The 18027-nt window shown below is 46.3% G+C and overlaps 2 protein-coding genes across 3 annotated transcripts in view; one reads left to right on the top strand and one right to left on the bottom strand.

The window, feature by feature from the left end:
- The window catches only part of LOC142251627 (ficolin-1-like), a 293970-nt gene that overhangs the window by 91891 nt on the left and 184052 nt on the right, over positions 1-18027 (top strand). The window lies entirely within an intron of this gene.
- Positions 3650-18027, bottom strand: part of LOC142251915 (ficolin-1-B-like) — a 31587-nt gene continuing 17209 nt past the window's right edge. Inside the window, exon 13 of the mRNA XM_075324965.1 lies at positions 3650-3906. Within this exon, the coding sequence (XP_075181080.1) occupies positions 3650-3906 (257 nt within the window). The remainder of the gene's footprint in view (positions 3907-18027) is intronic.

Raw genomic sequence — 18027 nt, 5'->3', positions numbered from 1 at the left:
CTTGAGACGGTCAAAGACGGACCAGCTGGGTAGAGGTCGGATGGTGGAACTATGGGGTGTACCTGGTTTAGCGGAGTGCCCTGTCAGATGGCTGTCGGCGTTTTTAGAAGTGAGGGGAGCTCGCCCGGGGTCCCTTTTGTCCCACCAGGACGGGTCAGCCTTGTCGAGTTACCAATTTGTCTGCATCTTTCGGAGGTGCCTGCAGTGTTGCGGTCTCAACGAGGCTGAGTTAGCGTCGCATTCCTTTCGGATTGGGGCTGCGACTCAGGCGGCTCGTTGGGGTCTGGGCGCGCAGGCTCTCCGTAAGATTGGACGATGGGACTCGGCCAGGTTTAGATCTTACGTCCGGCCGAACTTGTTGTGAGCTATTGGTGGGGAGGGGGGGGGGGGGTCGGGGGCGGTATTTGTTTGGTAATCATTACCCATTTTCTTCCTTGTGACCCCCCCCCCCCACCCCCTCTGTGTTGTCACCTTTTGTTTTGTAGGTTTACCGTTGTTGGTGTGGGTGCTCGGCCACTCATACGTGTATTGGGGGGCGTTTCGTGCGGGAATACGACCGGACGGCCGCCAGTTGGGGGTTCCCAGAGAAAAGGCTACTGTGCGATGGATCGGGGTCAGGGGCATGCTGTGGAGTGAGGTGTTGCCTACTTGGCGCCACCATTCGCAGCTGGACAGAGCACCGGACGTGGTAGTACTACACGCGGGTGGGAATGACCTGGGTCTCCGGGCTTCCAGGGACCTGATACAAGACATAAAATGTGACTGCCTGCGGCTCCTGTCTTCCCACCCGGGTCTAGTAATTGTCTGGTCGGATATGGTTGCGCGGCTGACATGGCGGCACGCCAGGTCGGTGGAGGCAGTAAACAGGGCGCGAAGTAAAGTGAATCGGGAGATTGGGCGGTTCATTTCCCGGGTTGGGGGTGTCTCTGTTCGGCACCCGGAGTTGGAAGCAGCGTCCGCCGACTTGTTGCGCCGGGACGGGGTCCATTTAAATTCGGTGGGAAATGATATTTGGGCCTTAGGGCTGATGGAGGGGCTTGAGAAGGCTTTGTTGGTGTGGGAGGACTCGCGCGCACAAGGGGTCATGCGAGCTCGCGGTGGCGGAAAGGAGGGGGGTGTCTGAAGGTGGGGGTTTGCACAGAGGAGAGGACGGAACCCAGTGCCGGAGCGGGTTACCTCTAGCGGTGCAATTGTTTGGTAAACGGGTCCTTGCTGGGTTGAGTCTCAGCGGGACATAGTGGGGGCAACATCTGGCTTGGGCTCTCGAGTCGGTGTGTTGCGGCTGAGGGTCAGGAGACAGGCTGATGTTGCAAAGAACATTTTGGTTAACCTTCAGGTACCCCCCCCTTCCTTTTCGGGTTCTTCAATGAAGAGTTGTATTGTTACATGGCTGATGTTTATGTTATGAATAAATGGGGCTGCTGTGGCCTTTATATTCCAACGTCACACAGTGTTTGTGTTTATTTTAGATAAGAACCCTAGGGGGGTAGGGGGTTGTTGGGGAAGGTAAAAGGCCTTCAGTCAGACATTCCGGAGTCAAGGAAGAGCCCGGACTGCTGACCCGAAGGGGCTTAAGGGAGGGCTACATGACTAGGAGGGATGCCAGGCCAGAGGGTTAACAAGGGGTTAATGGAGAAAGTTAGTTTGGGCGCGAAATTTGGGGGTGGTGCTAAGGGGCAGTTAGGATCAGGGGTCAGTTTGATTGGTCAAGGGGTGGTGGCTATAGGGGGTAGTATATAGGGCAGGTCAGAGGGGGGGTGGGTCATTCCTACCTGGACGGTGACTGGAATCGTTCCCGCCCGCCCGCCCTAATTGTGGATTCGACATCGATGAAGACAAGAAGGAAGATCGTATTTGTCGCAGCGGCGGAAAGGAGGGGGGTGTCTGAAGGTGGGGGTTTGCACAGAGGAGAGGACGGAACCCAGTGCCGGAGCGGGTTACCTCTAGCGGTGCAATTGTTTGGTAAACGGGTCCTTGCTGGGTTGAGTCTCAGCGGGACATAGTGGGGGCAACATCTGGCTTGGGCTCTCGAGTCGGTGTGTTGCGGCTGAGGGTCAGGAGACAGGCTGATGTTGCAAAGAACATTTTGGTTAACCTTCAGGTACCCCCCCTTCCTTTTCGGGTTCTTCAATGAAGAGTTGTATTGTTACATGGCTGATGTTTATGTTATGAATAAATGGGGCTGCTGTGGCCTTTATATTCCAACGTCACACAGTGTTTGTGTTTATTTTAGATAAGAACCCTAGGGGGGTAGGGGGTTGTTGGGGAAGGTAAAAGGCCTTCAGTCAGACATTCCGGAGTCATGTTCATGCCAAAATATAAATCAGCTTTTGTGCCAGTCCCATAGACAATTAATGGAACTGAATTTTCAGGATCGCAGAGATCTCAACAGTTGGATTCCCCGTGATCAGTAACTTGTCTCCTATATAATAAAAAATGGATGATTATAAAACTTGCAATAAAACCTCTGAAATAGATTTCACAACATAACCGTATACATTAATAAGCTCTCTTAAGGGGGCTTTACACACTACGACATCGCTAATGCGGAGTCGTTGGGGTCACGGACTTCGTGACGCACATCCGGCCGCATTAGCGATGCCGTTGCGTGTGATACCGATGAGCGATTTTGCATCGTTGCAAAAACGTGCAAAATCGCTCATCGGTGACATGGGGGTCCATTCTCGAATATCGTTACTGCAGCAGTAACGAAGTTGTTCCTGGTTCCTGCGGCAGCACACATCGCTCCGTGTCACGCCGCAGGAACGAGGAAGCTCTCCTTACCTGCCGCCGGCGGCAATGCGGAAGGAGGAGGTGGGCGGGATGTTACGTCCTGCTCATCTCCGCCCCTCCGCTTCTATTGGGCGGCGGATCAGTGATGCTGCGGTGACGTCGCTGTGACGCTGAACGAACCGCCCCCTTAGAAAGGAGGCGGTTCCCCGGTCACAGCCACGCCGCCGGGCAGGTAAGTCCGTGTGACGGGTCTGGGCGATGTTGTGCGGCACGGGCAGCGATTTGCCCGTGTTGCACAACAGATGGGGGTGGGTACCCACACTAGCGATATCGGGACCGATATCGCAGTGTGTAAAGCGGCCTTTAGACCTGATGAGGCTGGTGGACTTACTTTAAAATCCATGTCAGAATGTCTGGATAACCCTTTCTGAATGTTTTCCTCCTGATAATAAAGTGTTGGCTAATTTACTGATGTCTTTAGACAGAATAGAAAGACAGAAGGAAACTAAAATGTCGCATTTCTTCAAAAGAATGAAATAAAAATATTATTATATGTAGGAAAAGAACAAAGAAGTCATGGCACGATTGCAGCACATTCCCTGGAACCAGACAGAAATATTATCACAATATACGGTATATTTTTTACCAATAAAAATAATTACACTAATTCTACTGTGAGATGTGCAGAGACTTTATTATGGTCGATCAGGAAGGTGCGCGGCTTAAGATGTGACAGTGTGCGCCAAAGTTGTGCCGAAATTGTGGGTCCCAGTATTGGTGCCCAAAAAAAATAAAAGGTGGTGTAAAGTTATACAACAGTGTCTAAAAATTATCCCAAGTCATCTTCCAGCACCAACCTTCCTGACCAAAGCACAAACAGGGGAGAGGAACGTGCAGCTCATACAGAGAAAAGGCTTCATGTCTTTACAGGACGAAACTTCATTTCCGAAAACTTAAGGGAATACGAATTGCCTCTAAATTCCATCCAGACGACCCCTTTTGTTTCTGATTGTTTGTCTTTTAAGTATTCCCCATTTAGGTGGCTGCGGTAACAAGAGTTAAACCACCAGGCTCCTTTGTAGTATTCAGCACAGGATGTTGAACCTGTACGCTTGTCTTTGTTTTTATCCTTGGTGGAGAAAGCTTGATCCTTCTGGTATTCTAGTGAATCACCTGGAGAAAAATCAAGGAAGACGACCGCACAAATAAATGACTTCTCCACAGTATCAAATATTCCTTCCTTCCAGTAAATATATCAGTCTCTATCAATATATATATATATATACACACACAGTACAGACCAAAAGTTTGGACACACCTTCTCATCTCTAGAACAACTGTTAAGAGGAGGCTTTGTGCAGCAGCCTTCATGGTAAAATAGCTGCTGGGAAACCACTGCTAAGGACAAGCAACAAGCAGAAGAGAACACAAGGAATGGACATTAGACCAGTGGAAATCTGTGCTTTGCTCTGATGAGTTAAAATTTGAGATCTTTGGATCCAACCACCGTGTCTTTGTAGAAAAGGTGAACGGATGGACTCTACATGGCTGGTTCCCACCGTGAAGCATGGAGGAGGAGGTGTGATGGTGGGGAAGGGGGGGGGGGGGGCTTTGCTGGTGACACTGTTGGGGATTTATTCAGAATTGAAGGCATACAGAACCAGCATGGCTACCACAGCATCTTGCAGCCACGTGCTATTCCATCCGGTTTGCGTTTAGTTGGACCATCATTTATTTTTCAACAGGACAATGACCCCAAACACCTCCAGGCTGTGTAAGGGCTATGTGACTAAGAAGGAGAGTGATGGGGTGCTACGCCAAATGACCTGGTCTCCACAGTCACCAGACCTGAACCCAATCGAGATGGTTTGGGGTGAGCTGGACCGCAGAGTGAAGGCAAAAGGGCCAACAAGTGCTAAGCATCTCTGGGAACTCCTTCAAGACTGTTGGAAAACCATTTCCGGTGACTACCTCTTGAAGCTCATCAAGAGAATGCCAAGAGTGTGCAAAGCAGTAATCACAGCAAAAGGCGGCTACTGAAGAACCTAGAATATAAGACAGATTTTCAGTTGTTTCACACTTCTTTAAGTATTTCATTCCACATGTTTTAATTCATAGTTTTGATGCCTTCAATGTGAATCTACAATTTTCAGAGTCCTGAAAATAAAGAAAACTCTTTGAATGTGAAGGTGTGTCCAAACTTTTGGTATATATATATATATATATATATATATATATATATATATATATATATATATATATATATGTGTATATGTATATATATATGTATATATATGAATCAGAAAGTTTCACTTGTATATGTGAGTAAAGGCAGCACGGAAGAAAGAAGTCTCCAGTCATCTCCTGCCTGCTGCAGAATGACAGCCATGGACGGAGCTCAGGTGCTGCACTCACACTGGTCACTTCTTCTGTAGTGTGCAGGGTCGGGTGAGCTCCTGTCCCAGGAGAGAGCGAGCGAGGAGAGGCCAAATAATACCAGATACAGGCATTAAATCATGGGAGAGAGGACTGCAGCCCTGCACAGGGTGCTGCATAACTCCTGTTAACTGTTCTACATTCACTGTCCTCTTATACTGAGAACCAGCATGCCCCTGAGATCAGACAGCACAGCACTACAACCTCCAGCATGCCCTAAGATCAGACAGCACAGCACTACAACCTCCAGCATGCCCTAAGATCAGACAGCACAGCACTACAACCTCCAGCATGCCCTGAGATCAGACAGCACAGCACTACAACCTCCAGCATGCCCTGAGATCAGACAGCACAGCACTACAACCTCCAGCATGCCCTGAGATCAGACAGCACAGCACTACAACTTCCAGCATGTCCTAAGATCAGACAGCACAGCACTACAACCTCCAGCATGCCCTGAGATCAGACAGCACAGCACTACAACTTCCAGCATGCCCTGAGATCAGACAGCACAGCACTACAACCTCCAGCATGCCCTAAGATCAGACAGCACAGCACTACAACCTCCAGCATGCCCTGAGATCAGACAGCACAGCACTACAACCTCCAGCATGCCCTGAGATCAGACAGCACAGCACTACAACTTCCAGCATGCCCTGAGATCAGACAGCACAGCACTACAACCTCCAGCATGCCCTAAGATCAGACAGCACAGCACTACAACCTCCAGCATGCCCTGAGATCAGACAGCACAGCACTACAACCTCCAGCATGTCCTGAGATCAGACAGCACAGCACTACAACCTCCAGCATGCCCTGAGATCAGACAGCACAGCACTACAACCTCCAGCATGCCCTAAGATCAGACAGCACAGCACTACAACCTCCAGCATGCCCTGAGATCAGACAGCACAGCACTACAACCTCCAGCATGCCCTGAGATCAGACAGCACAGCACTACAACCTCCAGAATGCCCTAGACAGCCATAGACTGTGGTGACTACATATAGTGACCGGCCATAGACTATGGTGACTACATATAGTGACCTGCCATAGACTGTGGTGACTACATATAGTGACCAGCCATAGACTGTGGTGACTACATATAGTGACCAGCCATAGACTGTGGTGACTACATATAGGGACCTGCCATAGACTGTGGTGACTACATATAGGGACCTGCCATAGACTGTGGTGACTACATATAGGGACCTGCCATAGACTGTGGTGACTACATATAGTGACCAGCCATAGACTGTGGTGACTACATATAGGGACCTGCCATAGACTGTGGTGACTACATATAGGGACCTGCCATAGACTGTGGTGACTACATATAGGGACCTGCCATAGACTATGGTGACTACATATAGGGACCTGCCATAGACTGTGGTGACTACATATAGTGACCAGCCATAGACTGTGGTGACTACATATAGGGACCTGCCATAGACTGTGGTGACTACATATAGGGACCTGCCATAGACTATGGTGACTACATATAGGGACCTGCCATAGACTGTGGTGACTACATATAGTGACCAGCCATAGACTGTGGTGACTACATATAGTGACCAGCCATAGACTGTGGTGACTACATATAGGGACCTGCCATAGACTGTGGTGACTACATATAGGGACCTGCCATAGACTGTGGTGACTACATATAGTGACCAGCCATAGACTGTGGTGACTACATATAGGGACCTGCCATAGACTGTGGTGACTACATATAGGGACCTGCCATAGACTATGGTGACTACATATAGGGACCTGCCATAGACTGTGGTGACTACATATAGGGACCTGCCATAGACTATGGTGACTACATATAGGGACCTGCCATAGACTGTGGGAACCGTTGCAGAGTTCTGACTTTATCAGAAGTAACCGAAATCAGACATTTGTGGGAGAAATTAGGGTTTACTTGAGATATACACAAATAGTATATACAGTGCCTACAAGTAGTATTCAGCCCCCTGCAGATTTAGCAGGTTACACATTCGGAATGAACTTGGCATTGTGACATTTGGACTGTAGATCAGCCTGGAAGTGTGAAATGCAGCAAAAAAGAATGTTATTTCTTTTTTTATTTTTTTTTAAATTGTGAAAAGTTTATTCTGAGGGTCATTTATTATTCAACCCCTAAAACCACAAGAATTCTGTTTGGTTCCCCTAAAGTATTAAGAAGTATTTCAGGCACAAAGAACAATGAGCTTCACATGTTTGGATTAATTATCTCTTTTTCCAGCCTTTTCTGACTAATTAAGACCCTCCCCAAACTTGTGAACAGCACTCAAACTTGGTCAACATGGGAAAGACAAAGGAGCATTCCAAGGCCATCAGAGACAAGATCGTGGAGGGTCACAAGGCTGGCAAGGGGTACAAAACCCTTTCCAAGGACTTGGGCCTACCTGTCTCCACTGTTGGGAGCATCATCCGGAAGTGGAAGGCTTATGGAACTACTGTTAGCCTTCCACGGCCTGGACAGCCTTTGAAAGTTTCCACCCGTGCCGAGGCCAGGCTTGTCCGAAGAGTCAAGGCTAACCCAAGGACAACAAGGAAGGAGCTCCGGGAAGATCTCATGGCAGTGGGGACATTGGTTTCAGTCAATACCATAAGTAACGTACTCCACCGCAATGGTCTCCGTTCCAGACGAGCCCGTAAGGTACCTTTACTTTCAAAGCGTCATGTCAAGGCTCGTCTACAGTTTGCTCATGATCACTTGGAGGACTCTGAGACAGACTGGTTCAAGGTTCTCTGGTCTGATGAGACCAAGATCGAGATCTTTGGTGCCAACCACACACGTGACGTTTGGAGACTGGATGGCACTGCATACGACCCCAAGAATACCATCCCTACAGTCAAGCATGGTGGTGGCAGCATCATGCTGTGGGGCTGTTTCTCAGCCAAGGGGCCTGGCCATCTGGTCCGCATCCATGGGAAGATGGATAGCACGGCCTACCTGGAGATTTTGGCCAAGAACCTCCGCACCTCCATCAAGGATCTTAAGATGGGTCGTCATTTCATCTTCCAACAAGACAACGACCCAAAGCACACAGCCAAGAAAACCAAGGCCTGGTTCAAGAGTGAAAAAATCAAGGTGTTGCAGTGGCCTAGTCAGTCTCCTGACCTTAACCCAATTGAAAACTTGTGGAAGGAGCTCAAGATTAAAGTCCACATGAGACACCCAAAGAACCTAGCTAACTTGGAGAAGATCTGCATGGAGGAGTGGGCCAAGATAACTCCAGAGACCTGTGCCGGCCTGATCAGGTCTTATAAAAGACGATTATTAGCTGTAATTGCAAACAAGGGTTATTCCACAAAATATTAAACCTAGGGGTTGAATAATAATTGACCCACACTTTTATGTTGAAAATGTATTAAAATTTAACTGAGCAACATAACTTGTTGGTTTGTAAGATTTATGCATCTGTTAATAAATCCTGCTCTTGTTTGAAGTTTGCAGGCTCTAACTTATTTGCATCTTATCAAACCTGCTAAATCTGCAGGGGGTTGAATACTACTTGTAGGCACTGTAAATCTGCAGGGGGTTGAATACTACTTGTAGGCACTGTAAATCTGCAGGGGGTTGAATACTACTTGTAGGCACTGTAAATCTGCAGGGGGTTGAATACTACTTGTAGGCACTGTATCATCGATTGAAAAAAAACGAAACTTATCTTAACCCCTTCAACCCCGGCCACTAAAACTCCCTAATGACCAACCGTTTTTTTTGCAATTCTGACCAGTGTCACTTTGACAGGTTATAACTCTGGAACTCGTCAACGGATCCCGGTGATTCTGAGAATGTTTTTTCATGACCTATTGTACTTCATGTTAGTGGTAAATTTAGGCCGATACTTTTTTGCGTCTATTTGTGAAAAGTTCGGACATATGGTGAAAATTTTGCAATTTTCAAACTTTTAAATTTTATGCCCATAAATTCGAGAGATATGTCACACACCATAGTTATTGAATTACATTTCCCACATGTCTACTTTTCAAAACTTTTTCTTTTTTTTTCGTTAGGACGTTAGAAGGGGTCAAACTTCATCAGCAATTTTTAATTTTTCCAACAAAATTTACAAAACCATTTTTTTGGGACCACATCACGTTAGAAGTGACTTTGGGGGGGGGGAACTAGGTGACCGAATATATCCAAATGTGACGCCATTCTAAAAATTGTACCCCTCAAGGTACTCAAAATCACATACAAGAAGTTTATTCACCCTTTAGGTGCTTCACAGGAACAAAAGCAACGTGGAAAAAATGAGATTTTTTTACACAAAAATGTATCATACTGTGTGTATAGGGGAGCTATGGGAACATCATACTGTGTATAGGGGAGGTATGGGAACATCATACTGTGTATAGGGAGCTATGGGAACATCATACTGTGTATAGGGGAGGTATGGGAACATCATACTGTGTATAGGGGAGGTATGGGAACATCTACTGTGTATAGGGGAGGTATGGGAACATCATACTGTGTATAGGGGGGTATGGGAACATCATACTGTGTATAGGGGAGGTATGGGAACATCATACTGTGTATAGGGGAGGTATGGGAACATCATACTGTGTATAGGGGAGGTATGGGAACATCATACTGTGTATAGGGGGGGTATGGGAACATCTACTGTGTATAGGGGAGGTATGGGAACATCATACTGTGTATAGGGGAGCTATGGGAACATCATACTGTGTATAGGGGGGGTATGGGAACATCATACTGTGTATAGGGGAGGTATGGGAACATCATACTGTGTATAGGGGAGCTATGGGAACATCATACTGTGTATAGGGGGGGTATGGGAACATCATACTGTGTATAGGGGGGGTATGGGAACATCATACTGTGTATAGGGGAGGTATGGGAACATCATACTGTGTATAGGGGAGGTATGGGAACATCATACTGTGTATAGGGGAGCTATGGGAACATCATACTGTGTATAGGGGAGCTATGGGAACATCATACTGTGTATAGGGGGGGTATGGGAACATCATACTGTGTATAGGGGAGGTATGGGAACATCATACTGTGTATAGGGGAGGTATGGGAACATCATACTGTGTATAGGGGAGCTATGGGAACATCATACTGTGTATAGGGGGGGTATGGGAACATCATACTGTGTATAGGGGAGGTATGGGAACATCATACTGTGTATAGCGGAGCTATGGGAACATCATACTGTGTATAGGGGAGCTATGGGAACATCATACTGTGTATAGGGGAGGTATGGGAACATCATACTGTGTATAGGGGAGGTATGGGAACATCATACTGTGTATAGGGGAGCTATGGGAACATCATACTGTGTATAGGGGAGCTATGGGAACATCATACTGTGTATAGGGAGCTATGGGAACATCATACTGTGTATAGGGAGCTATGGGAACATCATACTGTGTATAGGGAGCTATGGGAACATCATACTGTGTATAGGGAGCTATGGGAACATCATACCTTGTATAGGGGAGGTATGGGAACATCATACTGTGTATAGGGGAGCTATGGGAATATCATACTCTGTATAGGGGAGGTATGGGAACATCATACTGTGTATAGGGGAGCTATGGGAACATCATAATGTGTATAGGGAGCTATGGGAACATCATACTGTGTATAGGGGAGGTATGGGAACATCATACTGTGTATAGAGAGCTATGGGAACATCATACTGTGTATAGGGAGCTATGGGAACATCATACTGTGTATAGGGGAGCTATGGGAATATCATACTGTGTATAGGGAGCTATGGGAACATCATACTGTGTATAGGGAGCTATGGGAACATCATACTGTGTATAGGGGAGCTATGGGAACATCATACTGTGTATAGGGAGCTATGGGAACATCATACTGTGTATAGGGGAGCTATGGGAACATCATACTGTGTATAGGGAGCTATGGGAATATCATACTGTGTATAGGGGAGCTATGGGAACATCATACTGTGTATAGGGGAGCTGTGTACCCATCATACTGTGTATAGGGGAGGTATGGGAACATCATACTGTGTATAGGGGAGGTATGGGAACATCATACTGTGTATAGGGGAGGTATGGGAACATCATACTGTGTATAGGGGAGCTATAGGAACATCATACTGTGTATAGGGGAGGTATGGGAACATCATACTGTGTATAGGGGAGCTATGGGAACATCTACTGTGTATAGGGAGCTATGGGAACATCATACTGTGTATAGGGGAGCTATGGGAACATCATACTGTGTATAGAGGAGCTGTGGACCCATCATACTGTGTATAGATGAGCTGTGGGAACATCATACTGTGTATAGGGGAGCTATGGGAACATCATACTGTGTATAGGGAGCTATGGGAACATCATACTGTGTATAGGGGAGCTATGGGAACATCATACTGTGTATAGGGGAGCTATGGGAACATCATACTCTGTATAGGGGAGCTATGGGAACATCATACTGTGTATAGGGGAGCTATGGGAACATCATACTCTGTATAGGGGAGCTATGGGAACATCATACTCTGTATAGGGGAGCTATGGGAACATCATACTGTGTATAGGGGAGGTATGGGAACATCATACTGTATATAGGGGAGCTATGGGAACATCATACTGTGTATAGGGGAGCTATGGGAACATCATACTGTGTATAGGGAGCTATGGGAATATCATACTGTGTATAGGGGAGCTATGGGAACATCATACTGTGTATAGGGGAGCTGTGTACCCATCATACTGTGTATAGGGGAGGTATGGGAACATCATACTGTGTATAGGGGAGGTATGGGAACATCATACTGTGTATAGGGGAGGTATGGGAACATCATACTGTGTATAGGGGAGCTATGGGAACATCATACTGTGTATAGGGGAGGTATGGGAACATCATACTGTGTATAGGGGAGCTATGGGAACATCTACTGTGTATAGGGAGCTATGGGAACATCATACTGTGTATAGGGGAGCTATGGGAACATCATACTGTGTATAGGGGAGGTATGGGAACATCATACTGTGTATAGCGGAGCTATGGGAACATCATACTGTGTATAGGGGAGGTATGGGAACATCATACTGTGTATAGGGAGCTATGGGAACATCATACTGTGTATAGGGGAGCTATGGGAACATCATACTGTGTATAGGGGAGCTATGGGAACATCATACTGTGTATAGGGGAGCTATGGGAACATCATACTGTGTATAGGGGAGCTGTGGACCCATCATACTGTGTATAGAGGAGCTGTGGGAACATCATACTGTGTATAGGGGAGCTATGGGAACATCATACTGTGTATAGGGAGCTATGGGAACATCATACTGTGTATAGGGGAGCTATGGGAACATCATACTCTGTATAGGGGAGCTATGGGAACATCATACTGTGTATAGGGGAGCTATGGGAACATCATACTCTGTATAGGGGAGCTATGGGAACATCATACTCTGTATAGGGGAGCTATGGGAACATCATACTGTGTATAGGGGAGGTATGGGAACATCATACTGTATATAGGGGAGCTATGGGAACATCATACTGTGTATAGGGGAGCTATGGGAACATCATACTGTGTATAGGGGAGGTATGGGAACATCATACTGTATATAGGGGAGCTGTGGGCCCATCATACTGTGTATAGGGGAGCTATGGGAACATCATACTGTATATAGGGGAGCTATGGGAACATCATACTGTGTATAGGGGAGCTATGGGAACATCATACTGTGTATAGGGGGAGTATGGGAACATCATACTGTGTATAGGGGAGCTATGGGAACATCATACTGTGTATAGGGGAGCTATGGGAACATCATACTGTGTATAGGGAGCTATGGGAACATCATACTGTGTATAGGGAGCTATGGGAACATCATACTGTGTATAGGGGAGCTATGGGAACATCATACTGTGTATAGGGGAGCTATGGGAACATCATACTCTGTATAGGGGAGCTATGGGAACATCATACTGTGTATAGGGGAGCTATGGGAACATCATACTCTGTATAGGGGAGCTATGGGAACATCATACTCTGTATAGGGGAGCTATGGGAACATCATACTGTGTATAGGGGAGGTATGGGAACATCATACTGTATATAGGGGAGCTATGGGAACATCATACTGTGTATAGGGGAGCTATGGGAACATCATACTGTGTATAGGGAGCTATGGGAATATCATACTGTGTATAGGGGAGCTATGGGAACATCATACTGTGTATAGGGGAGCTGTGTACCCATCATACTGTGTATAGGGGAGGTATGGGAACATCATACTGTGTATAGGGGAGGTATGGGAACATCATACTGTGTATAGGGGAGGTATGGGAACATCATACTGTGTATAGGGGAGCTATGGGAACATCATACTGTGTATAGGGGAGGTATGGGAACATCATACTGTGTATAGGGGAGCTATGGGAACATCTACTGTGTATAGGGAGCTATGGGAACATCATACTGTGTATAGGGGAGCTATGGGAACATCATACTGTGTATAGGGGAGCTATGGGAACATCATACTGTGTATAGAGGAGCTGTGGACCCATCATTCTGTGTATAGAGGAGCTGTGGGAACATCATACTGTGTATAGGGGAGCTATGGGAACATCATACTGTGTATAGGGAGCTATGGGAACATCATACTGTGTATAGGGGAGCTATGGGAACATCATACTCTGTATAGGGGAGCTATGGGAACATCATACTGTGTATAGGGGAGCTAGGGGAACATCATACTCTGTATAGGGGAGCTATGGGAACATCATACTCTGTATAGGGGAGCTATGGGAACATCATACTGTGTATAGGGGAGGTATGGGAACATCATACTGTATATAGGGGAGCTATGGGAACATCATACTGTGTATAGGGGAGCTATGGGAACATCATACTGTGTATAGGGGGAGTATGGGAACATCATACTGTGTATAGGGGAGCTATGGGAACATCATACTGTGTATAGTGGAGCTATGGGAACATCATACTGTGTATAGGGGAGGTATGGGAACATCATACTGTGTATAGGGGAGGTATGGGAACATCATACTGTGTATAGGGGAGCTATGGGAACATCATACTGTGTATAGGGGAGGTATGGGAACATCATACTGTGTATAGGGGAGGTATGGGAACATCATACTGTGTATAGGGGAGCTATGGGAACATCATACTGTGTATAGGGGAGGTATGGGAACATCATACTGTGTATAGGGGAGCTATGGGAACATCATACTGTGTATAGAGGAGCTGTGGACCCATCATACTGTGTATAGAGGAGCTGTGGGAACATCATACTGTGTATAGGGGAGCTATGGGAACATCATACTGTGTATAGGGAGCTATGGGAACATCATACTGTGTATAGGGGAGCTATGGGAACATCATACTCTGTATAGGGGAGCTATGGGAACATCATACTGTGTATAGGGGAGCTATGGGAACATCATACTCTGTATAGGGGAGCTATGGGAACATCATACTCTGTATAGGGGAGCTATGGGAACATCATACTGTGTATAGGGGAGGTATGGGAACATCATACTGTATATAGGGGAGCTATGGGAACATCATACTGTGTATAGGGGAGCTATGGGAACATCATACTGTGTATAGGGGGAGTATGGGAACATCATACTGTGTATAGGGGAGCTATGGGAACATCATACTGTGTATAGTGGAGCTATGGGAACATCATACTGTGTATAGGGGAGGTATGGGAACATCATACTGTGTATAGGGGAGGTATGGGAACATTATACTGTGTATAGGGGAGCTATGGGAACATCATACTGTGTATAGGGGAGGTATGGGAACATCATACTGTGTATAGGGGAGGTATGGGAACATCATACTGTGTATAGGGGAGCTATGGGAACATCATACTGTGTATAGGGGAGGTATGGGAACATCATACTGTGTATAGGGGAGGTATGGGAACATCATACTGTGTATAGGGGAGCTATGGGAACATCATACTGTGTATAGGGGAGCTATGGGAACATCATACTGTGTATAGGGGAGGTATGGGAACATCATACTGTGTATAGGGGAGCTATGGGAACATCATACTGTGTATAGGGAGCTATGGGAACATCATACTGTGTATAGGGAGCTATGGGAACATCATACTGTGTATAGGGGAGGTATGGGAACATCATACTGTGTATAGGGGAGGTATGGGAACATCATACTGTGTATAGGGGAGGTATGGGAACATCATACTGTGTATAGGGGAGGTATGGGAACATCATACTGTGTATAGGGAGCTATGGGAATATCATACTGTGTATAGGGAGCTATGGGAACATCATACTGTGTATAGGAGAGCTATGGGTACATCATACTGTGTATAGGGGAGCTATGGGTACATCATACTGTGTATAGGGGAGGTATGGGAACATCATACTCTGTATAGGGGAGCTATGGGAACATCATACTCTGTATAGGGGAGTTATGGGAACATCATAATCTGTATAGGGGAGCTATGGGAACATCATACTGTGTATAGGGGAGCTATGGGAACATCATACTGTGTATAGGGGAGAAAAACAGGAAAGGATTTGTCCGGCAACATGCGTCCAAGGTTAAAATCAGTTTATTACCACCCCCTAAAAAATACACAGAACATGACAAAAAAGTTGATTAAAAAAATCGCATGGGATTTTTTTATTCACTTTTTTGTCATGGTCTGTGTATTTCTGTTTTGGAATAAACTGAGTTTAAGCTTGGACGCATGTTGCCGAAAAAATCCTTTTTTTTTCTCAAGTTTGATGCCGACTTTATGTACTGAGCACTGCAGAAGGAATCCTCAGGACTTTAAAGTCACGGTGAGCTGGAAAATATTCTTACAACCTGTATATAGTAGAGGTAGGGGGGCTTCATACTGTGTATAGACGAGCTGTACGTGGGGGTACATTATTAAATGTTAAGCGGATACTTAAGAACCATTATTGTTATAGGGACACTCAGGGTATTGTGACCATCACAGGCACACTGGGGGCTCTATTACTTTCTTGGAGCAAAATGTGGGCATTTTTCTAGGGCACTTATACAGGGCACTAATATTTTCTAGGGAGAAATGTTACCATCTAGAGGGCACAAAGGAGGCATTTTACCATGTAAAGGGCACAATTGGGGCATTAATATGAGGGTGGCACAGTGGTGGCATTAATATGTGGGTGGCACAGTGGTGGCATTAATATGTGGGGGGCACAGTGGTGGCATTAATATGTGGGGGGCACAGTGGTGGCATTAATATGTGGGGGGCACAGTGGGGGCATTAATATGTGGGGGGCACAGTGGGGGCATTACTATGTGGGGGGCACAGTGGTGGCATTAATATGTGGGGGGCACAGTGGTGGCATTAATATGTGGGGGGCACAGTGGGGGCATTAATATATGGGGGGCACAGTGGGCTCATTAATATGTAGGGGGCACAGTGGGGGCATTATTATCATCTGGGGGCACAGTGGCGGCATTGTTACTATGTAGGGGGCACAGTGGTGGCATTAATATGTGGGGGGCACAGTGGTGGCATTAATATGTGGGGGGGCACAGTGGTGGCATTATTATGTGGAGGCACAGTGGGGGCATTAATATGTGGGGGGCACAATGGGGATATTAATATGGGGGGGCACAGTGGGGGCATTAATATGGGGGGCACAGTGGTGGCATTACTATGTGGGACAGTAAGTAGAGTCGGTTTTTGTGCCACACAGCAGGTGCAGTAATAGGGACACACACGGCAGCAGTGGCTCAGTATTGGGGTGACGGCAGGATGAGGAGTTTGTGCAGGTTGGGATTAGATGGGGACGGTGCCAGTAATGTGAGGAGTCAAATGTGTCTTTGTTATAATCTCTGTAGACGAGTTGTGGCTGGAAGAAGTCGTCATGTCGGTCTGGGCCAGATGGAAAGGATGAAAAAAGTGAACAATTCCATCCGAAAGAACGTCAGCTGTAAGTCACTATCTCTAACTGTACTGTGATCTCTTGTATGTGCTGCAGGACCGATATCTACCACTATATAGTCACCATATAGCGGTAATATCAGCGTCCTCGGCTGAGGATTCCCTATACCCACGATTAGTCTCCTCCAACGTAGTTTTCACGGTTACCTGGTTAGGGGCCCACTCAGATGTTTCGCCCCCCCTGAGCTGAACCCCTAGCTACGCCACTGATTAGGTTGCTAGGTCTTCCTTCAAAGGACGCCAAAAAGAGAAGTATTCTCAAGATATTTTTTTTATTTAATCCACAAATAGTTTTTATTTAGGACTTCCATCTCATTGTGGGGAGCAGGGAATTGTTGGCAGGAGATGAAGGCATCTAAAGGGCTTTCCATGCTTTGATCGATAACTATGGATTACGTTGCAAGGTCTTCCACCAAAGGACCAACCAACTGTAATTTCTTATTCAAGCTAATGGACTATTTTTGCAATGGAGGACAAGTCAGGTCTTCAAGCCCTAAAGACACTCTTGTCAGAGAGATGATGATCTTGAGAAGAGGACCCGCTCAATAAAGTCAGAACTCAACCCTTTGAAAGCAGACAAGTAGTGAATTGGAAGGTACATGAGTATGGTGGGCAGGTGCAGGGTTTGGTGGTCTTGTGACAATAAGAAACAAGTTAGTAACCATCTAGACTTTTGGATAGAAGCTTCTTCCAGTTCAACAGATTAAGACACATGAATGGATTACAAGTAATGTGTCATTGTTTTGTCAGTAAGAGTATACCCACCAAGAGAAGAATATGTTCAAGCCCCCGGATTTCTTTCCATATGTGACAACAGAGATGGGCACATGTTCCTTAAGATGACTCAGTAACCCTAGAAGTAGCAGTCACATCCCCCTTATCAGGTTT

The sequence above is a fragment of the Anomaloglossus baeobatrachus genome, chromosome 9, assembly GCF_048569485.1.
Source record: "Anomaloglossus baeobatrachus isolate aAnoBae1 chromosome 9, aAnoBae1.hap1, whole genome shotgun sequence".
Classification (NCBI taxonomy): Eukaryota; Metazoa; Chordata; class Amphibia; order Anura; family Aromobatidae; genus Anomaloglossus; species Anomaloglossus baeobatrachus.
Note: the sequence above shows the minus strand (reverse complement) of the source record. Positions and strands in the feature narration are given on the sequence as shown.